General features: G+C 40.0%; 1 protein-coding gene across 8 annotated transcripts in view; it reads right to left on the bottom strand.

Moving 5' to 3' along the window:
- LOC306980501 (phosphatidylinositol-binding clathrin assembly protein) overlaps window positions 1-23,672 on the bottom strand; it is a 215,025-nt gene that overhangs the window by 31,620 nt on the left and 159,733 nt on the right. For 7 of the 8 annotated variants that reach the window (XM_079579921.1, XM_079579917.1, XM_079579920.1 and 4 more), the window contains 3 exons: window positions 21,426-21,559; window positions 16,433-16,530; window positions 7,250-7,360 (listed from right to left, as the gene is read on the bottom strand). In XM_079579921.1, coding sequence (XP_079436047.1) covers window positions 7,250-7,360; window positions 16,433-16,530; window positions 21,426-21,559 — 343 coding nt within the window. The remainder of the gene's footprint in view (window positions 1-7,249; window positions 7,361-16,432; window positions 16,531-21,425; window positions 21,560-23,672) is intronic. The other variant, XM_079579924.1, reaches the window with a different exon arrangement.

The following is a 23,672-nucleotide window of genomic DNA, read 5'->3' as shown; positions in this document are numbered from 1 at the left end:
GCTACTTGGACAGACTGAGTACAAGGGGCTGCATTGCGAGAGAAATATTGCAGTTTGAGCGGCTGCGACGGCAGGTCTCAAAGGAGGTAATTCTTTTTGATCATACAGTATGACGTCCACTGCACAGTAAGGGTCACACTGGGGTCTAACTATGAACAAAACCTGCCTATGCTGTAGTTTAGACTTCTATAAACACGCTATGAAACACTTGGGATTCTAGTGTTAGAAGCTCAAACCTCTTGTGAGTAAATGTAACAAAATATAACGACAGACGGGATTTACAGGCGGAGAACACCCTGATACTTCAACACAAAGAAAGAAAATACATTAAGTCTTCGCTTAACATTTTATTGCTTTTGACTAAATATTTGCAGATTGCGTCCAGTGCGTTCATAGTAGGGATGCACCAATATGATACTGGTTAAAGCAGTACTAAGTAACTTGTTTATCTTAATAAATCCTTTTCGTAGTCCCTCTGGGGGTAATACAAGTGTTAATGGGATGATTGGGGGATCTTTCATCTCCCCTGGTGTCAGAAAACCACAATTGCAACTTTCCCTGCACTGGGTCGGAGCCCCCAATACACACTAATGGAATCAGGAAGAAGCTAACAGGCTAAAGGGCAAAGCCAACTGTGGGCTAGCACCACTTAAACAGTATTTACAGCCAAGTTTGAGTGAAAAAAATGATCTCCGTTGTAGTATTTACTCTCACGGACAATTAATGAGTAAAAAAAAAAACGCGACAGAACCTGGAGAATTCAGTCGCTGGGTCTGCGCAAAATGCCACGGCTAGCAACAGTATGTTAAAGGTAGTGGAAACATGCTAATGCTAACGTCAACTAATCAAGACTGGGACAGAACCTACACCTAAAGTAGTCTAATAAAATAAAAGCTGCGTTTGTATTTTAGCTCAGGATATAAGGCCTAGGCGTTAATTCAACCTGGTAGACTAATTTCAGCATCGCCTCCTCCAGCCAATGATCGCTTCCGTGAGGGCCACACCTCCACCTCAGCCATTAGCGTAAGAGCCACACCTCCAAAACAGCCAATAATCGCCCTCGGTCCGGCTTTTAAGCCCCAGCAATCATTGTTCGTTCGTTTCCCAGCTGTGCTGCGACCCACCTTCACTCCGTCTCCACCTCTTCTGCCCACGGTTTCTCCCTACTGCATCTTCATGGGTCTCCTATACCACCACCAGTGTCCAGGCTCCAGGGGAAGACATCCCTAACTCCAAGCTGTTCATCCATACTCGATGTCTGCCGCCGGAGTCTGCTCGCCAAAACTAATATACATGTCAATAAATCTTCCTAATCACTGCTTGTGTCTGTTTGAGTCTATCCAGGTTGAAATGCTATTAAGGAATAACATGTTTGTTATGCACAAGTTGTAATCATCCGATCAATTTATGAAAGTAAATTTCAAACTACTTTATGCTGCACGATTGAACCAAAGAAAAGTCCTAGTAGTAAACCTGTTCACTGACAATGGCAAATAAACCCCAATTCTGATTCTGCAGCGCACTATAAACAAACTCCTCCTGTGACTCGTGCAGTGCAAACTACAAACTTTTCTCACCGCTAGAAACAAATAACGAGTGTTTCGCGGCTCGCGGGTCGGTTTGGGTCAAGGAATTATCATTTCATCGCAGAGCGGGTCGGGGTGGCCCAAAAAAAAAAAAAAAGGCGATTGTCACACATGCGTATCATTGTACTGTGTAAAACAACGTCTTTACAGATGGTTAGTGGCATAAATATGAGGCTGATTCTCATAAAACGAGCAGCGTTTTGCAGCTTGTGATTCAGACTCATGCTTTAATGTAGCTGAATAGGGAGAAAGAGTGTGAGAGTGATTAAAACTACAGATGTTTTTCTGACAGCTCCATAAAATGCATCTCGCAGATTTGTATCTTGTCTGAAATGTAATAACTGAGTATGATGACGGTTAACAGCAGTTTTAAAAGAATATATGCAGCTCAAAGCTCAGACGCATTAAAAGGAAAACACATTATGCTGTATATGAAATATTAAAATCGCACATAGATACAGACGGCATCTCGTCATAGAAGGGGGCGTGGCTTCGCCGAGGGGGAAAATAGAATCTTTAGAGAAACACAATTTTTCAGTTTTTGGCCATTTTCTGGTGGAATAGGAACTTATTTATCGCACATAAGTAAAGTCAAGTGTAAATCGGGCCCATTTGGATATTTTCTCACAGCAGATTGTTCAGTAGAAGTGAAAAAACGGCAGTTGTAGCTAATGCCAGCTAACCGTTAGCATTAGCCCGATGCTAACATGTAGCATCAGGTTAGCATTCTCCGTTATTTACGTATTTATGGGCTGTGGAACCTCTTTGCTCCTCCCCATGTCTTTGTATCTTTATTTAGAAGAAAACTATATTCATAATTCCGCATTTGTTAAAGTAGTAATAGTAGTAGTAGTTTATTCGGTCACTTCATTCCTTTAAATGTTATACAAACATTTCCAATTCTTTGTGTACAACATGACCGAAAGGGTTTAGGCTGAAGTGAAAACTTATTACGCCTAACCCAGTTTACAGACTTCCACGAGAGAAAAAGCAAAACATTTATAATGAACAATATCAAGTGTCAAACAGAAGAGAAATAAGCATGTATCTGGAGTTGGTAACATAAATCTCAATATTCCAACAAATATGTATACATACATTTGTTTTATGTTAATTTAGTTGAAACTAAATCCTGTAATCATTATTATTTTGTATTTATTTTCTATTTTTTTCTTACTTTATTCATCCTAAGCTTATATATTCTTGAATTTTAGTAGCTTTAAACAACTTTTTGAAAGCTTTGACTGTTTGGGACTGTTTTAACTGATCTTCCAAGTTGTTCCACAGATTAACACCTCTTACAGTAGTTTTTGAAGAACTAGAGAAAGTCTAGATTTTTCTCCAAATTGTTTTCCCCCTTAACTGCTTTCAAACATGACCATATATGGGCGATTCCAGAGACGCCGTCTGTATCTATTGAATCACAAATAAAAATGTAGAAATCTTTTGGAAGGTTCACGGTAACTATTGGAGACCCTTCATTTATCATTTCAGCCTCCTCTCAAACGCTAATACTCCTGGTTTCAAATGCGCACTCCTTTTTAGAAAACTAGCAATTTTCGCTCAGCCCCAGACACGGGAAGGCATACATTACAGTAGCAGCGTGCACAAAGGAAGACATGCTGCCAGGGGCCCAGATGGTGAATTGATTTTCATCGTGGCAATTTAAACAACAGCGCTATTAATAAGAAATTTAGTCCAGCGAGATGCCAACTGTCACTGTGAGACGCTGAGACTAGCGGGGTTAGCGGAATCATGATTAAACTCTAAAAAAGACAGGGATTCTTTTTTATCACGTCTACAGGAATTGTCGTAATAATCTAGAGTGATCGAAAAGTAATCTTCGTGAATTAGGGCCCTGGCTCTGCCGTGGTCTCGTCCGAAGTCAAATAGAGCAGATGGGGGTTAATGTTGTGTTTCTGTTATAGGGCGACAGATTGGTGTCGCTGGCAGGATGCGGAAATGGCAAGATAATAAAAATCTCGGCATTGGGGTGAAATTGATTGCTTACTTTTTTTGCAACATAACAAAGACGTTTATTGCAGGAGCTACGGCTTGTTTGTCAGTGGGAAAAATAATGAAAGAGAGGTAAGGTTTTGATCAGGGACATGAGACATCTTTGGTTTCTGCTTTCATGTTCAAAATGAGAGATCGTAAACCGGACTGCTCCTCTGAAACGGCAAACTAACGCCTGGGTTTGTCCCTGTTTCAGAGCGTGGTGTCCTGCACTGGTCAGCTCCTCCTCCCTCCTCTTCCTCCTGCGCAGCTCCCTCCGCTCCACAACAGTCTCTCACCATTATCTGTCGTATTCTGCAGTGAACGAACATTGGTATAGAAGGCATGTGTGGCTTAGCTGTGAGTCTTGCCCGGATACCTCCTTGTCTGTCCCTTCCTTGTTTCCTGTAGCCCTCTTGTGACCATAGATATCATATAATAAAGGCTTGATGTCTCGCACGCGCTGCTGGCCAACGGAGGGCGACGTCCCCACACGGTGGCCATCTTGCCACAAGGAGCTCGCTCACTCGTAACATTATGTTTGGTGCATGTACTTTTTAAGTAACCACAACTTGCTCAATTTTCTACCGATTTTCAAACGATTTGGTTTGTTATAAACGTCAGAGATGTAGGTATGACACTGCATACACATGAACATAATCAACATGTTCCAAGAAACCAAATCGCTTGTAAATCCGTATAGATTTGTGTTTGTGCTGATCACTCACTTACTTAAGCTCGCCAGAAAGCTTCCTTGTGGCAAGATGGCCGCCGGACCTTAAGAGATCTAGCCTTTATTATATGATATCTATGCTTGTGACGCCTCCACTGTGCAGCAGGCGAGGGGAGCTCCTTGTGCCTCTTCAGTGTTTCAGAAGAAAACAATTGTAGGTCTCAAATGTCTTCAGCTCATAAGCTAGCTGTTTGATAGATTCAAGATTCAAAGATTTTATTTGTCAATTCATTTCACAGTGAATCGAAATGTTCATTCTCTCGTCCTTGTTGTGGGGCAGGGGGTGGGGTGTAAGGGAGGGAGGGAGTTCAGCTTCCTGACAGCCTGGTGTATGAAACTGTTCTTCATTATGTTACAAAAAAAAAGCCTCATACTCAAAGGGTCTGATTTACTGAACCAGGTGCTAAACTGCAAGTACCACGTAAAATGAGCAGATTCGATTTTACAGCGTGTTGCACCTGATTCATCATAAGTGGCATCATTAGTGAAAGACAAAAATCTCTCTCAATATCTATTTACACAAGTGCAAATGCTTAGTAAATCACGCCCAAAAGCCCAAGAAAAGAGAAATGTCTGTAATGTTTAGACACGGGAGGTCCTGGCCTGGTTCTCTCCGGCGCCCCTCACTCCAAATGCAAATGCAGAACAATCTGAAGAGGATGAGCGTTAATTAGACTCGCCTCTTTTTTTTAGATCATCATATTCACTCGACTTATTCCCTGTCAGCACCAGGTACTCGGCAGGTCTAATCTCTGTGACCACTGGCCACATTTAATTGAAACAGCCGACATGAAAGTTTAAAGTGAGTTCTAAGGGCCGGTTTCGTGTTAAACCACTCCACTGGGATGGGAATTGATCAAATTTTATCAATATCAATTCCAGTGGTAATTCCTGCTATCGATCCAGTTCTTTATTGAGTCCTGATAAATCTGGACTAAACTTCATGTTATTTAAAGCAGTGGTTCTCAACTGGTGGGTGGGGGGCCTTTACCACAAAACATTTTATATTCATGTACAGAAAAAATTACTTTTATCGGGTTGTTTTCATCACAATTTCAGCTTTTTTTTGGCTTATTTAATGCATATTCAACAACTTTTTTACAGGGAAAGACAATATTTTACATGATATTTTACAAGTCTGAGTTGTTTTTGGGTCACGGCTTGTCATCCCAGGGTGATAGGCCAAACCAGTTGAGAACCACTGCATTTTAAAGCATTTAAAAAGCCTAATTTTGAAAATGAGTATCAAATAAACAAGATTGTAAGCTTAAAGCTGCACTATGCAACTTTTGAAGTGAGAAAAAAAAAAAAGGAAAATCTTAATATTTGTGTATATTTGACCTTGTAGTGACTCAGGGGCTTCATAGGTGCGGCAAGGAACCTTTGCTTTCCCTCACAGTGGGGTCTATGATGCTCCAGAGTCAATTGTCTTGGGGTTTCTGGACAGTTTCTGGTACGAACTCAAAAAAACAACGGATCCTGGAGCGTCATAAAGGCCACTGTGAGGGAAAGCAAAGCCACTGAGTCAAATATACACAAATATGAAGATTTTTTTTTTCACTTCAAAAGTTGCATAGTGCACCTTTAAAGGAATAGGCCACCGTTTTTACATACTGAGATATGTTCTTGCCTGAGCTTAGACGAGTTGATACATACCTGTCTGGTCTTCACGCGTGCCCTCAGTCACATAAACACAGCAGAGACGGCGTTAGCATTTAGCCTCCCTCCTCTTCTCAATAGCTCCAAACGAGGTCAAGATAGAAGCTTCCAAGGTCTTCCACGTTTTCCCTATTTAACAATGTGGATTTTCTAAGCGGATAAAAGGGGGAACGATATTGTAAGGCGTAATAATACCAGGAGTATTTCGGTATCCGCACAGTAAAGTGAAGATATTACTGCACGGATGTCGAACTACTCCTGGTATTATTACGCCTTACAATATAGTTCCCCCTTTTATCCGCTTAGAAAATCCACATTGTATAATTTTGTGTAACTGTACTTTATAGTGCAACACTTCACGTAACCATATTTAAATAGGGAATACGTGGAAGAGCTTGGTAGCTTCTATCTTCACCTGGTTTGGAGCTATAGAGGAGAGGAGGAGAAGCTAAATGCTAACGCCGTCTGTGCTGTGTTTACGTGACTGAGGGCACGCGGGAAGACCAGACAGGTACACATGAACTCGTCTAAGCTGAGGTAAAAACATATCTCAGTATGTAAAAAACGTGGCCTATTCGTTTAAGTCCTAATTTCAGAGAAGCAGGAGACACAGACTTCTCTAAATAGAACTCTTATCTGACTCGAGGCTGCTTCATGCTGCCCATGTCAAAACCCGCCCCTGTGTTGAGACTGACAAAGTTCGATCAGTGGAATCTGCCGGATCTCACTGACAAGTTTTCAGTGACTAACCCAGTCACTTCCTCAGGGCAGTGACACATGAAAGATCACGCAAGTGCTGCAAAAAACCTGACTGAATTACAAAAAGGAGTCCCAAGACATCCATGAAAATATCTCAAATGACAATGACTTGCAATTTCAGCTGTGCATTTTCATGTATCACAACCCAAGGAAACATCCAGTGGAGGTTTTGTCACAAATAGTCACGAAACATTGCCTTTTCTGAGACCGGAAGAGCCGTATGTGTTGAACTGGATGTCTTAGGGTTCCCTTTTTATGTACAATGTTATGGCTACACAGATTCTACTCATTCAACATAAGTTCGGACAATGTTTTATAAAGCCTTGGCTGTAAGTTTGAGGTCATACCGCAGATAAGACCAGACACACCACACTGCAGAAGAGCAACAAAGCCGTTGTAAGCCCGCAGAGCAGCAGAATCACTCAGAGAGGGTTAGTTTTTGTGCCAGCGAAGCCAAGAGGAGGTTTTTAGTTTTGCTCCTCTGTCCGGACAGCGAGACAGAGGCAGGGCTTTTTACCGGCTGGCGTCTGTGAACCGTTGGTACTGGGAGCGGAGTTATTCCCGAACACGGCGTCAAAATCTACTGTCATGGTCTGGGCGGGAGGCTGCAGAGGCTGGCTGTCCACTCCTGAGGGAGGCACTACAGTCAGACACACGGCACATGAGGGAACATTTTACATAATACAGGCTGGGAGAGGCGCTTTAAATGTTTCACTGGTGTCAAAAGTTAAATGAAATTGTTGTTGACATTCTCTGTATATTGCAAGTGCAGACATGTGTGAAATCTCATTAAAAAGCATTATTAATCGATGATCAAGCAGCTGATTAAAGTAGTTGTTTGCTTTACTGTTGATCTTTGAAAGGTGTTCTTATAAACTAATCCCTGCCGGAAAAAAAAGCTGCCACCTGGATTTAACTGTTCTGATCTGAGGCTGCTGCAGTTGGTCAGAATAACTTGGAGAAAGAATAAATGTCTGGGTAAAGGTTCACGCTCTCACTGTAAAAATAAAAATAAAAAAATTATAAAATTATGACCTCCTAACCCCCACATGAACTGAGCACATTTTCTCCAGTTTGGCTTTACCCAAATTTAAAAGCTTCTTGAAAAAAGCAACATGAGAAGAAAACAAGGATGAGAAAAAAAGAGTGACAATAAAGTGATAAAAAAAATGTGTGACAAAAACAAAACAAAAAAGCCACAAAGAGTAATGGAAAAGTGACAAAAATACGACGTAAATGTGACAAAAAAGTGACATAAATACAACAAAAAAGTGGCAAAAAAAAAAAAAAAAAAAGACAAAAAAGTGGCAAAAAAATTATAAAAAATACGACAAAAAAAGTGACAAAAAATGAAAAAATACGACAAAAAAATGACAAAAAGTGGCAAAAAAATGACAAAAAAACGACAAAAAAGTTACAAAAAAAACAACAAAAAAGTGGCAAATAAGCCAAAAATACGACAAAAAACGGTCAAAAACACAACAAAAAAGTGGCACAAAAATACGACAAAAAAGTGACAAAAAAATTATGAAAAAAATATGACCAAAAAGTGGCAAAAATACAATAAAAAAGTGACAATAATGTGTGATGAAAACAACAAAAAGCCACAAAACCGCAAACAGAAAAATGCCAAAAAGTGATTAAAATGTGGAAAATATGTGACAAAAATGCAACAAAAAAGCGGTGGAAAAAAAAGGTGAGGCAAAAGATCAGTTTAGATCAGTTTTTCTCAGCTTTCAAATAAGGCATTACAATGGCCCAAAGGCTGTTAGATTTGGGTAAAGCTGAACTGGAGAAAATGCAGCTGGTTAAGGCGGGGGTTAAGAGGTTAAAGGTGATATGTTAAATAACTATTTTGGTGTTTTACTCAATTTCTGACGGATTTATATTTATCATAACCTTTGAAAACTCAACTTTCTTATTCATTTCATCCCGGGTAAAGTATCGCAGTTATAACAGTTTGTTACAATGACAAGTATAGGGAAATATATTGTATCACAACAAAAGTGTATCGTCCCAGCACTGCTTTAAATGAATGAAATCAGTGGTACTCTGTAGAATCATCTCTTCTAGCACAGTGAAAGTCTTGCCACTACCACCAGTTCACTTCCCCTTCAGTTGTTGGTCTTAGTTTGAGCCTCTAATCCATACATTAAAGCGTGCTATTGCCGCCTTATCCAGAGACATGCATCAGAAGTGTTGCAATGCCGGCGTGGTGAGGCTTTCTCCACCTCCACGCAGATCTAATCCTATTACTTGGGGAACACAGATGTGACAATGCGAGCCGGCGCCACTTTGTTGTTGCTTAGTAACTTGGGATTCGCAAAAAACATCGGCAGGAGAGCCGAGCCGGAGCGAGCGCAAATCCACTGATACACCTTTTGTTTTTGTCCTCTTCCCCGCGGAGGATTAGGCTGAGAGGGTGGCTGCCTTCACCGCGACGCCGCCCCCGGAATAAGAATAGGCTGCTAAAAATGACACAGCACTCCACAATGGCGATTATTCAACGCAAGGCACTGAAGAACATTTCCAGGAAAAGAAATACGAGGGAAATGAACAGATTTGTCTTCTGTACGCTTTTTAGGCAGTCAAAACAACGAGTGCAAAAGCCTCTGAGGGTCTAAATTCAAATCAAAGACGCATCAGAGGAGCAGATTTAGAACTACGGCGACCTGGGTGGGTCAGATCTCACATTCTCACCGCTACAACATGGGAAAATATATGATGCATGAAACGGAAGAGTTAAACTGGTGCAAAACTCAACATAAACAAACCCGTCGTGTGTTCATAATGATCAGCTTAGACACAGACAATGCCATTTTTTTGCTTTTCAAAACAGGGAATTTGAAAGGGGCCTAATTTATTTCAATCTTTAGAGAAACACACATTTTCACTCTTTTAGCCATTTTCTGGTGGAATATGAACTTATTTATCACATATAAATAAAGTCAAGTGCAAATCGGGCCCATATGGATATTTTATCACAGCAGATTGTTCAGTAGAAGTGAAATACACGGCAGTTGTAGCTAGCACTAGCTAACGTTAGCATGTAGCATCAAGTGTAGCATCAATTTAGCATTCTCCGTTATTTATGTATTTATGGGCTGTAGAAACACTTTGCTCCTCTCCATGTCTTTGTATCTTTATTTAGTAGAAAACTATATTCATAATTCAGCATTTGTTAAAGTAGTTTTTGAATAATTAAAGAAAGTTTAAATTTTTCTCCAATCTAAAAATTGTTGTCCTTCATCTATTGATACAGACGGCATTGCGTCATAGAAGGGGGTGTGGCTTCGCCAAGGGGGAAAATGTATCTTATGGGAAACACAATTTTCCACTCTTTTAAAGGAATAGGCCACCGTTTTTACATACTGAGATATGTTCTTACCTAACCTTAGCCGAGTTAATATATCCCCGTCTGGTCTTTGTCCGTGCGCTCTGCCAGGCAAACGGAGCACATACGCAGCCTCTGCCACATGTCACATAGCTCCAAAAAAGCTCACGATAGAAGCTACCAAGCTCTACGTGCAGTAACTCCTAAAGACCTCCCCGCTCAGTTCCGTCAATAGCCTTTAGCGCGGACGTTTTGCTCCTGTATCATTACGCCTCACAATATAGTACCCCTTTTTATCTGCTTATAAAATCGACATGCTACATTTCTGTGTAAATATACTTCGCATGAAAACACTTCATGTAACTTTATTTAAATAGGGAACACGTGGAAGAGCTTGGTAGCTTCTATCGTGAGCTTTTTTGGAGCTATGTGACATGTGGGAGAGGCTGCGTATGTGCTCCGTTTGCCTGGCAGAGCGCACGGACAAAGACCAGACGGGGATATATTAACTCGACTAAAGTTAGGTAAGAGCATATCTCAGTATGTAAAAACGGTGGCCTATTCCTTTAAGTGATTTTCTGGTGGAATATGAACAATCACACATAAATAAAGTCAGGTGTAAATCGGCCCATTAGCACGATGCTAACATGAAGCATCATGTTAGCATTCTCTGTTATTTATGTATTTATGGGCTGTTGAACCACTTTGCTCCTCCCCATGTCTTTGTATCTTTATTTAGTAGAAAACCATAGTCATAATTCAGCATTTGTTAAAGAAGTTTTTGAATAATTAGAGAAAGTTTAGATTTTTCTCCAAATTGTTTTCAGCTTTTGGAGCTGCCCAAATCACACTGCACCAGCCCCTTATGTCTCCTCCTGCAGGTGGTGGATTTACAGAAGCACGGCCTCATGATTAACCGGGCCTGTTGGTCTCTCATAAGGGGCTTCTGAACCGCTCTTTGTCTGATCCGTCACAGGACCTGTGGGAGACGCTACCAGGGGCACGAAGCCCCCGACAACAGAGCTCCAGGATCATTCAGGTGCTCAAACCCCTACACCATGTTAAGCCGGCGGTTCCAGGAGGGGACCTTCAAAATATACTGAACCTAAATCCACCCAAGGAGGATACAGCTCTCAATGGTGAACAACTGAGGAAAGCTTCGGGAACACAAGGCAAACTGCAGAAGTATTAGTTCAAACACTAAAACGGAGCATCTTCGGTAGGAGAACTGGCAAGACAGCAGTTTTAAGAGTCACATCCAACCCAAACGGTCAAAGCTCAAATCAGGTCACCTTGAATTATGCAAAGCTTCAAACTCGAACCACTGTAGATTTGAACTTAACTACAGCAGCAACTTCATCCTCCCAATATTTGACAGACAACAACATCCCTAACAGCGCTAATAAAACTGCTGCTTTATTTTCTGTCCGCATGATTTTTAAAATGAGGAGAGGGAGCCACACATGTTTGATCAAAGCCAGTTTTAATATCTCCATACTGCTTTAATACGCTTTCGCTCGGGGGGGAGTAAACAGCAATCTGAAATCGTGCAGCTGCATCGATCAGGCAGGTTTAAAAAGCACAAATACGGCCGCAGATTGCCAAAATATCCTTGTTTTCGGCGGCAAATTCCTCTCCCTCTGTTGGCTGTTTATCCAAGCTGGTCCGTCTCCAAAAAAAAAAAAAAAAGTTCTGGTTTATTTAGTGATTTCATGAATAGTGAAAGTCATTTGTACATGAAATTGGTCCATCTTCCTTTACATTAGTCGTGTATTTGATAACCTACACAAAACCCTGACTCGACTTCTTTTTGTGTCAGTTTTCATCCTCTTTATTCAATTCCCAGGCCCATCCTTCCTGATCTACTGCACCTTTTTTCGCTCGTCATAGCTCAGCGTTTTTCTGCCGCGGCCACATTTTCCAGTCTGACAAACAGGAAGACGAGAAGGCGCTGAGGACCCGAATCTCTGCACACATTTCCTCACGCGCCGGTTATTGAGCCGCTCCGAGCAACGTGTGGCGGCGATTTATTGGGGACGCGAGGCCGGAGGGCATTTACTGTGTGTATAATGCATGTCAGTTCTAACACGGGCAAGGCGAGGATTTATGACGTTTACAATGATCACCTTTATAGGCATGTTCAATACAATACCAGTTTAAACATTTGTGAAAAGGCATTTTTTATGGTTATATTTTGCTATGTCACAAGAGCAACTACTTCCGCCTGATTTCCCGGGCCATTTTTGCAAAAAGCACGAGACCCAAGGCCTGTCACGATAACAAAATCTGATGTTGGATGCAATAAACAATATAACTGAAGACCTTTTAGTGCCACAGAAACTAACTCTAAAGCTTTAAAATGACAGTAAAGATTTGTTCGAAAAGTACTTCATCTTGAAGGGACTATACAGAGTTTAAACATGTTAAAATGAAGTATTTTCCTACATGTTCCAGCAATGTCCTAAGATGTAGGATGAGAAATTGCAGTTACATGTGTGACCTGGGGTGGCAGTAGTGAGTATAAAATGGCCAACTTGCATCAAGCCCCTTTAAAGTATGCCGAAATAAACATGAAATACAATAAAACTCATCTTAATGCAGAACAAAGTAACTCATGCCCCTAGAGGCCATAAGCGGCACTGCAGGTGTTGTAGCATGCTACGTTTTTTTACTCATTAATTGTCCGTGAGAGCAAATACTACGCCTGATAGAAAAGACAAAGGGACAGAGGGATATTGTACATCTAACTACACAATGGAGATATTTTTTTTTCACTCAATCTTGGCTGTAAATATTGTTTAAGTGGCGCTAGCTGCAGCTAGCTTTGCCCGCTAGCCTGCTAGCTTCTTCTTCATGATTCCATTAGTGTGTATGGGGTCACCGGGTCGGAGCAGGGAAAGCTGCAACTGTGGTTTTCTGGCCAGAGACACCAAGGGGAGATGAAAGACCCCCCAATCATCCCATCCCAGGGACTACGGAAAGGATTTATTGAGATAAACAAGTTACTTAGTTCTGCTTTAACACAATAAACATGAAATACAATGAAACTCATCTCAATTTAGGTAAGGAAAAAAGGTATTACAATAGAAAAATGGGGGAAAAAATGCTAATAAATTTACTAACAATAAATATTGAGCCCAAAATGTATTGTTTATCTGCAAATTATTGAACACTAAGTTGATATAGTCTTTATCGCGACAGCCATATGATGATAAGTTAATTGGATTTAACTGGTTGCAGAGTAAAGCAGAAAAGTCGCAGGAAAGTAGAGGGTCTTTTGGAAAAGGCCGCACTGATTCTGCAGAGTTTCTTGATTTTGCGTCAATAGTTACGATCTCAAACTTCCTGAAGGGACTGAATAATGCTATTTATTGCAATGGTTCACCTTTGAAAGAGGAACTAATGTATTTAAACCTTATGTTTGGCTTCCTGTCGTCAAAGCAAAGCAAGAAACTCACGGTAAAGAGTTTAAAGATCATGTGGTAGGTAACATGTGGTTAGGCTCAATTTATGGGGACACAAAACTGCAGAGGCATTTACTGCACTGTCTGTGTAATGTGTAATGTACGTCATTTCTACCACACGGTGAGACAAAGATTTATAGTAACGAACGACCATGGATTAATCATCTTCATAGACCTGTCCCATACAATACAATATAAGTTGATATGAGAGCTTTGTCAATAAGGATTCATTCGCAATAACACCAGGTTAGTTCTGATTGACTTGAAGTCGGATAATCAATAGCAATTAAGTGGAGATCGCAATGTCTGTCATTGAGGTAATGCAATGTCCTCTGAAAACAACAACAATGCCGTCTCTGAAAGAAGCTACAAACTTGTCCTGAAATGCATGTAATTATTGTTAAAGTTTGACATTTCAGTCTTATCTTAAATGTTAATGCGAAGTGAAAAGTGCATTGTGACCTGAATCTTGATTTCCAAACATAATTGGCAAATCTAATCGGAAATATTGAAGGAGCAGCGAGTTACTACAAGAGGCTCCAAGTATGTGTGTGTAAAGAGATTTATGGGGACGCAGTACTGTAGGCCTTTACTGCGCTGTCTGTGTAATGTGTAATGCATGTCACTTCGAACACGGGGCGAGGTGAAGATTTATATTTACTGGAGGCAATGCAATGATCACTTTTATAGACAAGGCCGATATAAGTTGATAGGTAACTGTGTTTTTCTGCAAGCATTTCTACTGAACAGAAATGGATAAAATAGGAAAGTCTCCTTAAATTTGAAATGTGAAAGACAATTTGTCACATCTCTCTTTAGATATAAAGGGCATCTTAGGGAACACCCACAGATGGCCACAGTTGAGCAGCAAAAACAAAGTAAACAAACAAATGTTTCCCCTATATTACGCCAACGCAAATGATGAATTATGGATGTATTTTCTACCAAACAAAGGTTACAAAGACATGGAGAGGAGCAAAGTAGTTCAACAACCCATAAATACACAAACAACGGAGAATGCTAACCATAATGCTAATGTTAGCTTCATGCTACAAGCAACTTTGAGTGCCTTTTTTTTTATTTCTAGTGGACAATCTGCTCTGTAAGAACATTAAAAATGCCCTGATTTTGACTTTATTTGTGTTTGCTAAATATGCTATAGAGTTCAGGATCGTGATGTCCTATCGCTAAGCATCATGGGATTTGCAGCAATAATAAATTGATGAGATTTTAAAAGGCAAAATATTGGAGTTATTGCTCACATTAACTGTAACTGGTTCTGTAAATGTGCACAGTCTAAAACGAATTGGGCGACTCACAGGCTAATTCTCAGTGGTTTCAGTTAGTTTTAAATCAGCGGTTCCCAAACCGTGGGTCAGGGACCAGAGGTGAGAGAATGGGACCATTTGCCATTTTAAAAAGTTGGGAAATAGACTATAGTAGTCCTAAAAAATCCCAGTCTCATAGTGGCTTAGTGGTTCCCACACAGAGGGATGGGGCCTGAATTGAGGTCATTATTTTCCACTTCTGCCCTGCACCACTGCACCTTGGAACTGTTTTTGACCGTATATGGATTCACTCTTCGTCGAATAACCATGGGACGTGAACTGTAGGGCCCCCATGTGGATTTTTGTTTAGGGCCCCAGAAGGGCCAGAACCGGCTCTGCTGCTAGGACCCGGAAGCAGAAGTTGTGACGTCACACTTAACAAACGTATGTCGCATGTTCTTAATTATATCTGGTTTGGAGAAACTTTCAAATAACGTTAGTATCGTATGAGCTAGCATTAGCCGTTTTGTTTACATACGACCTTATTCACCTGGAGCGCTCTGAGGTCGTAAGGCGTAGTTTTCAAGTGGGAAAGGTACTGAGAACGCACCATTAGTCTTTGGAAAATGCTTTCTAGAACCAACAAACATGGCGGATCTCCATGGTAACAGTTAACAATTTTTCCGAACTCTGTAGCTAGCCAGAAAAACATGTTTGCTAGTCCACTCTCCATGACGCATTGCTGTCTGTATCTACAGCGCTCAGGATCGTGATGTCATATCGATGAGCATCATAAAACATTCGGCAACTACAGTGACAATGTTGTGCTCGTACCCACAAACATGGCGGATCTCCATGGTAACAGTGAATTCATAACACTCCACCCCGAACTCTATTCAATCCATTAAAATTAAAACAGTAAGACGTCAAAACATATCACGCTCTCGTACCCGCACACCGCTAGTTATAGTATTGTAAATAATAATATGCAAGTTTAATATTCAGAGCTTAACAACCCTTTTTTATTATGAATACGATTTATGGGGGCCTGTAAGTGTAGACATTTATTAGCCTGTAGTACCTCCATATCTTTTGACAGATATGCATAAAATAGGTCAACGCTTCCCATAAATCTAAAATGATGTTTATTATGAGCCGAGACGAAATGTTATGGCCATTTTCGCCCCCACGCAAAGTTCTTGGGCTTTGCAAATGACACACCAACACTCATTTAGCTCAGGGACAGAACATCGGAATAATAGAAATTAGATATTACGGGCAACACTTGCATTTGCTCGGGATGTATAGGCTAATGAAGTGCAAAATGGAGTTTCTGCATGAGAGTTTCAATTTGGGGGAAATTATTTTACAAATTAGAAACCGTGTTACATCGGCTTGTTTTTCGACAGTGTGTGTTTTGCAGCAAATTAGCCATGTTTTTCAGACCCAAAGGCAAAAGAAGATTAGGGAAACGCAACATGAGTAAAGGTCGTATCTGCCCACCGTCCGCAATCACGTCTTTGAGATTGAAAAATGCCGCAACTTTTGGATGAACTGAATAAAATTGCATGATAGACTGTCAATTTGATCTTGTTATTATAGTCAGTGCCATGTGGTTAGTGTGCAGGACGTACCTCCCCAGGCACTGTTGGCGTTGGACATGTTGGGGGTGTGAACAGCGGGGATGAAGGCCGGCTGCAGATCAAACAGGTCGCTGTTCAGATTTGGCATGCTGCGGAGACACGAAAGGAAAACGGGCACAATTATTTCGATAAGAAAACAGACAAAAGAAGATCCACAGAGATTTTTTTATACATGCACTGTATAATTCAGAGCAACTTAATCTGTAGGTGACTCATCAATATTCATGTCTGTCTGCAGCTATATGGTTTTATACAGCTTTGCTTTTTCTACTTCAGCACGACTCCAATTAAAATTTCTCCATGGGTCTAATATATACATTTGTATGCAGTCTTGTTGATTTTTATAGGCGGTAGGTACAATGTTTTTTGCAGTTCTCTGATAATACTTTCAAACACATCTTGATCAATATCTTAAAGGGGCAATACAGAGTTTACAAATGTTAAAATGATGTATTTTCCTCCCCCTACATGTTCCAGCCATGTCCTAATGTGTAGAATGAGCCCAGACTTATTCACCAAAACTGCCTCTAAAATCCTGCACTGTCACTCAAAAAGGTGTTTCTTCGGGTCTGAATTGCCATCAAGCTTAATATAGAAGGTGCAGTTACACGTATGACCTGAGGTGGCAGTAGTGAGTGTAAAATGGCTAACTTGCATCCAGCCCCTTTAAGCTGGGTGTACAGTGATCGATTTTGCCTTTCTGAGAGACAAACCAACGAGGAAAATCTTGAGGTGGGTGGTGGGTAATGGACCCCTGTTGATAATCTTGCAGCTTTTTGGGTGTCCATTTTCACAATGTAGTATTGCTTGATGGGTTATAAGTTGAATTTCCTGATTGTATGTGCGAAATTGTGAAATAAACTAAACTAAACTAAACCAAGGTTGTAGCTTATCGTTATCGTAGCTTAACCATCGTACGACCAAAGACGAGCTGTGACCGACATCAGGCAGTGTCTGATATTTTGGAAAGCTAATCTCAGACTGAGCCTCTCGCTGCAACTACGATCTCTGTCAAGAGTCTAATCGACATAATACAACAAAGGCACCGCCGCCAGAGTCACAAGCAACAGAGGCCAGGCATCAACGGGACCACAGTTAGCATGTTATACTCGCTATATAAGACTATAAGACTTCGTTGGTTAGAAACTGCTATATTGATCTAAAACGGCTTACTCTTCCTCGTAAAACAAACAAAACAAAAACAAACTCGTAAAACAGTGTGCACTCGGGACATGTTCAGACTAGTCCCAGTTGCAAATGTTTCTACCATCAGTACCTGTGATGGAAGGGCTTTGACAGAGATCACGAGGTGAGAAAAGCACTTCCTGGTTATGTAGGGCTACAGGAGGAGCTTTCTTCATGCATAATACATTTAAGTATCTATAAATAGTACTGCAGCAGAGTAATTCAAGTGTCTATGAACAGGAGGGTAGAAAGATCGATACTCGCCTGAGGACTCTGTGTCATTGTTACAATGTTCTCTCATCTACCTGGAGCTATGTTTCGGGCCACGAGCGCATCTTTGAGTCTTTTTTGGCTCTTCACTGAGCTCATGAGATCCTATGTGAAATGTTTGCCTCACCTCTTAATCTAATCTTAATCTTTTCATTTTTCAGCAGCTGCACAGCAAGGGGGAGCAATATTGTATATTCTCACTCGGGACCCCCATTGTATAAAGTTATTGCGATGTATGCTACTTAAAGTAAGAAAAAACATTTTAATATCATGTTAATATGTATTTAAACACTTTGTTTTAAGCATTTGAATGTTTTTTTCCCACAAATTATATGCAGTTACACACTCAAAAATATACTAAAAACAGTAGCAATTTTCTTTTCATTACATCTTGAAATCATTTGGGGACCCCCACCCAAGACCCCCCGAGGGGTCCCGACCCTCACATTGGGAACCACTGTTCTAACCAACAGTGTAAGATACAGTAGTGATGTGTTTGAGATTATAAAGCGTAAACACTTGTCATGTCTTCACTACGGGCAGAGCAATCTATTGTTTTTTTTTAAGCAGCTGCACAGCAAGGGAGAGCAAGGGGGAGGGGCTTATGAGGAGACTGTGGTAAATTTCAGGAAGTGAAACTACTGGATATTCTGTTGTTTTACACCAACATTGTATGTTCTAACCCAAGGGTTCCCAAACTTTTTTGGCTGGGACCCCAAAAATTGACAAGTAAACAACCTGGGACCCTCATTGTATAACATTATTGCGTTGTATGCTACTTAAAGGAGCTAGATGCAAGTTAGCCATTTTATGCTCACTACTGCCACCTCAGGTCATACGTGTAACTGCACCTTCTATATTAAGCTCGTGCATGACGGCACTTTGGACCCGAATTAACACCTTTTTGAGTGACAGTGCAGGATTTTAGAGGCAGTTGTGATGAACAGGTCTGGGCTCATTCTACACATTAGGACATTGTTGAAAAATGTAGGAGGAGGAAAATACTTAATTTGAACATTTTTAAACTGCGTATAGTCCCTTTAAAGTAAGAAAAAAACATTTAATATCATGTTAATATGTATTTAAACAGTTTGTTTCAAGCATTTGAATGTTTTTCACAAAGTATACAGTTATACACTCAAAAATATACTAAAAACAGTAGATTCAGATTCAGATTCAGATTCAGATTCATTTATTGGCCATTTGCAGTTTGAAGTTTGAGTAGCAATTTTCTTTTCATTACATCTTGAAATCATTTGGGGACCCCCACCCAAGACCCCCCCCGAGGGGTCCCACTGTTCTAACCAACAAAGTGTAAGATACAGTAGTGATGTGTTTGAGATTATAAAGTATATATATTTAAGTAAAGTAGCTGAGATGGCGACTGAATGGTAAAAACTGTCCTTTTTTAAAAAATAAAACAAAAGAAAGAGCCACAATACAGGGAGAAGAGAAGGAATTTTAAAAAGATCAAGAGCGATATATAACGGGCCCGCGACAATAACGGATTAGAAATCAAAGCTACAGGAGGGAGCAGAGCGGGGGGACAAAAGCCAGGAGTTTTTCAGCGAGACAAAGCCAACACATGAATGAGGAGGTGATGGAGGGAGACAGCAGCGGGACGCAACAAAGACGGATGAGGACAGGGGCGTTAATATTTAATCAGGCGCACATAAATAGCAAAAGCCACCACTAAAAACGTTCATTTGCCCGTGATCGAGGTGAATCCCGCGCCTCCGTGGGGCTGTAAAACTTCAGCGGCGCAGTTAAAGCGAACGGGGAGGAGCAGGGGAGGAGTAAATTGTACAGGAAACGGTGAAAGTCAATTACGGCGGCAGACTGTGTGTAAAACCCCATGTCTCTGCGATTAATAACATTTGGAAAGGTTTCGATGTGAGTATTTACTGTTCAGCTGGTTTAGTCTAGAGCCGTGTGTTAAATTTCTATACAGGGTTTGATGAGGAGACAATTAATATAACATCGATTTAATTTACCACGAACCACGACTCAAATGAACATGTTTATTGCAAGGACAAAGTAATACTGCATTTTCCCACTACTTGTTGCTGAAATAAAGGTTTACATACTTTTTCTGCGGATAAAATAGTGAACCAAAGAACTTCTGGCCCTCAAGACGATTTTGACAAATATTAAAATGTACTTCAAAGATAAAAAACCTGTTAAAGCTGTGGCATTTGTAACCCTAACCCAGTACTATGAAAGTTGTTGAATCTCATTAATAAATTGAAGATGAAGAATAAGTAGTAGAAGTAAAGGAAGTAAAAGAAGAAGTAGTAGAAGTAAAAGAAGTAGAAGAAGAAGTAGAAGAAGTAGAAGAAGTAGAAGAAGAAAATGAAGAATAAGTAGTAGAAGTAAAAGAAGTAAAAGAAGTAGAAGTAGAAGAAGTAGAAGAAGATGAAGAATAAGTAGTAGAAGTAAAAGAAGAAGTAGAAGAAGTAAAAGAAGAAGTAGAAGTAGAAGAAGAAGTAGAAGTAGAAGAAGTAGTAGTAGTAGTAGTAGCAGTAGCAGAAGTAGTACAAGTAGAAGAAGAAGTAGAACTAGAAGAAATAGAAGAAGTAGTAGTAGTAGTAGAAGTAGAAAAAGTAGAAGAAGAAGTAGAAGTAAAGGAAGTAAAAGAAGTAGGAGAATAAGTAGAAGAAGAAAATGAAGAATAAGTAGTAGAAGTAAAAGAAGTAGAAGAAGTAGAAGAAGTAGAAGAAGAAGATGAAGAATAAGTAGTAGAAGTAAAAGAAGAAGTAGAAGTAGAAGTAGTAGTAGTAGTAGTAGTAGTAGTAGTAGTAGTAGTAGTAGTAGTAGTAGTAGTAGTAGCAGAAGTAGTACAAGTAGAAGAAGAAGTAGAACTAGAAGAAGTAGAAGAAGTAGTAGTAGTAGTAGAAGTAGAAAAAATAGAAGAAGAAGTAGAAGAAGAAGTAAAAGAAGTAGAGGAAGTAGAAGAAGAAGTAGAAGTAGAAGAGGTAGAAGAAGAAGTAGTAGAAGAAGAAGTAGAAGAAGTAGTAGGAGTAGAAGAAGAAGTAGTAGAAGAATAAGTAGAAGTAGAACAAGTAGAAGAAGAAAAAGAAGAAGAATGGCTGCTGAATTAATGTTAAATAAGTCTTAAATAAACCTAAAAAGCTGAAATTATCATTGAAAAATCGTATTTTTTTTATATATTTTTTTTCCGTAGAAAAATATGGAAAGAACTGTTACTCAAATGTTCCCACAGTTGGTTTCCTTGGTCTCCCGTTAAGAACCATTGCTATATAGTATTTGTTGAGGTTGCGATTGACTTTAAACATGTTGAATTGATTTTACCCAAACAATAAACAAAGTATCATCAAAATTCAACACATTTGACAACAATCAATTAAAGATTCACCTACTCTCTATACAATACTAAGGAGGCATTAGGTTTCCCCTCTTTGGATCGCCAGGTTGAGGGTTAGTTGAGGACCCCACCAATAGTCCCTGTATTGGAGAAACTCTGCACTAGAACCCGTACACCCCCCACATGAATACGTTTAGTCAGTACCTGTTAGCGTTGAGCGTGGCGGTGAACAGCTCCGGCGTGTGCGTGATGTGGTTGTTGTTGATGCTGCCGATGGACACGCTGCTGGGGGAGGCCGAGGGGGGGGTCTGCATACTGATCTCCTTCAGGCGCTGGTCCTGGAAGATGCACCACACAACCGTATATGAGACTAGTTTATATTCATTTCATGGACTGACCTAAGAAGAGCTTTAAGTGGACAACAAACAAAGAAAAGGGTTTATACAGGGAATAGCAAGACACATTTACTGCTTTTTAATGTCATTTGAAGATAGAAGTCCCAAACAATATAACTCAGATGCTACAAATGCTAAAACAGAGGAAAGAAGAGAAATCTCAATATTCAAAAGGACATTTTTGTTATGTTTTTTAGTTTGACAGGAAGTGACAGGTAGAGCCAAACCATTTGACACTGTTGCCGTGCCAACCATGTCATGTCAATGGGAAATGAGGGAGTCAAACTGCTATAGAGTTCGGGAATGTCCACAGTTACCATGGAGATCGGCCATCTTTGCAGCTGTTAGCATACATTTCCATAGACTAACATTAGCTAAAAACAGTATAAAAAGTGGAGAAAAAAACAGTGGAACGACTCCGCTAGCTGCTGAGATACTGCTGGTAAACATATCTAACACACTGTGGTCTCCAAGTGTTTTAATGTGAACAATAACTCCAGTATTTTAACTTTTAAAATCTCCATTAGTTTACAATGGCTGCTAATCCCATAATGCTTAGCGATATGACGTCACATTCCCGAACTCTATAGAAAGGGGCGTGGCCTCGCCAAGGGGGAAAATAGAATCTTTTGGGAAACACAATTTTTCGGCATTTGGTGAAATATAAACTTATTTATTACATACAAACAAAGTCCAGTCTAAATCGGGTCCATGTGGATGTCTACTCACAGCAGATTGTTCAGTAGAAGCCAGCGCTAGCTCGCGTTAGCATTAGCACGATGCCAACATGTAGCATCACGTTAGCATTCTCCGTTTTTTATGTATTTATGGGCTGTTGAACCACTTTGCTCCTCTCCATGTCTTTGTATCTTTATTTAGTACAAAACTATATTCATAATTCAGGATTTGTTAAAGTGTTTTTTAAATAATTAGAGAAAGTTTAGATTATTCTCCAAATTGTTTTCCGCCTTAACTGTTTTTAAGCATGACCAATATATGGCCGATTCCAGAGATGCCGTCTGTATCTATGGAACTTTACCTCTATCTATGTCACTTCCTGTCAGCAGCTAAAGTCAAAATAATGATTTTGCCCAACATTTCTTCATTAAAATTGCTGCTAATGATAATTATTACGTGCCACTAATGTTATCCGTCTAAATGAGTCATATTTTCAAAAGCATTAACCTCTTAACCCCCACCTGAACCAAGCACATTTTCTCTAGTTTGGCTTTACCCAAAACCTAAAAACTTTAACTTTAACTTTAAAAACTTTAAAAAAGAGAAAGCTTAAAAATTGCGAAGAAAACGAGGATGAAAACACAAAAACAAAAAAGCCACAAAAAAGTGAGACCAAAAAGGTGAGAAAAAACCTGTCATATGCACTTTAAGCACTAAAAATAATATCCCAGCTTTAGAACGAGCATCATTATTTCCCAGGAAATCAATTTAATGCAAGCGTAACCTTTATTTAAGCCTGTTAGATTCAATCTACCCTCATCATTACGCTACTTATTTTTCCTGCAATGTGTGTACAAGAGCATGAAACATTTAAATGATAGTAGCAAGTATTATAATTGTGCCGCCATTAAACAAAGAGACTGTATCCAACCCATTTACAAGTTATCAAGCATTTTGTTTATGTCACTTCTCACATGGATTCTTCCCGGTTTTGAGAAACAATAACGATCGAGAAGGGGCTTAAAACACAACAGAAAAGCCGAGCATTAATATGAACTCTTTTAGCAGGACGGTTCCTCCTCCTGTTCCCCATTACTACGGCCGTGTTCCCGGATTCGTAATGAGTCTTTGGGAACCGGTCATTTCCCAGTTGGAGTTGCGTTCGCAGACGACTCAAACGGTGGGAAATGACAAACACGTTTTCCTGAGAGATTATTATGTAAATACAGATGTCGTTACACAAACAGGCCATTATAAAGTGAAGCCCCGGATTCATTCAGAATGGGCTTAAAGTCTGGGTTACACAACAGGATAATTACAGAAGCTGATATTTGTAGTGGCAAAAAACGTAAACAAACGCCATTGACCCAGCGTTTGG

The sequence above is a fragment of the Gobius niger genome (genome assembly GCF_951799975.1).
Source record: "Gobius niger genome assembly, chromosome: 21".
In the NCBI taxonomy this organism is placed as follows: domain Eukaryota; kingdom Metazoa; phylum Chordata; class Actinopteri; order Gobiiformes; family Gobiidae; genus Gobius; species Gobius niger.
This window is presented reverse-complemented; position numbering and strand designations above follow the sequence as displayed.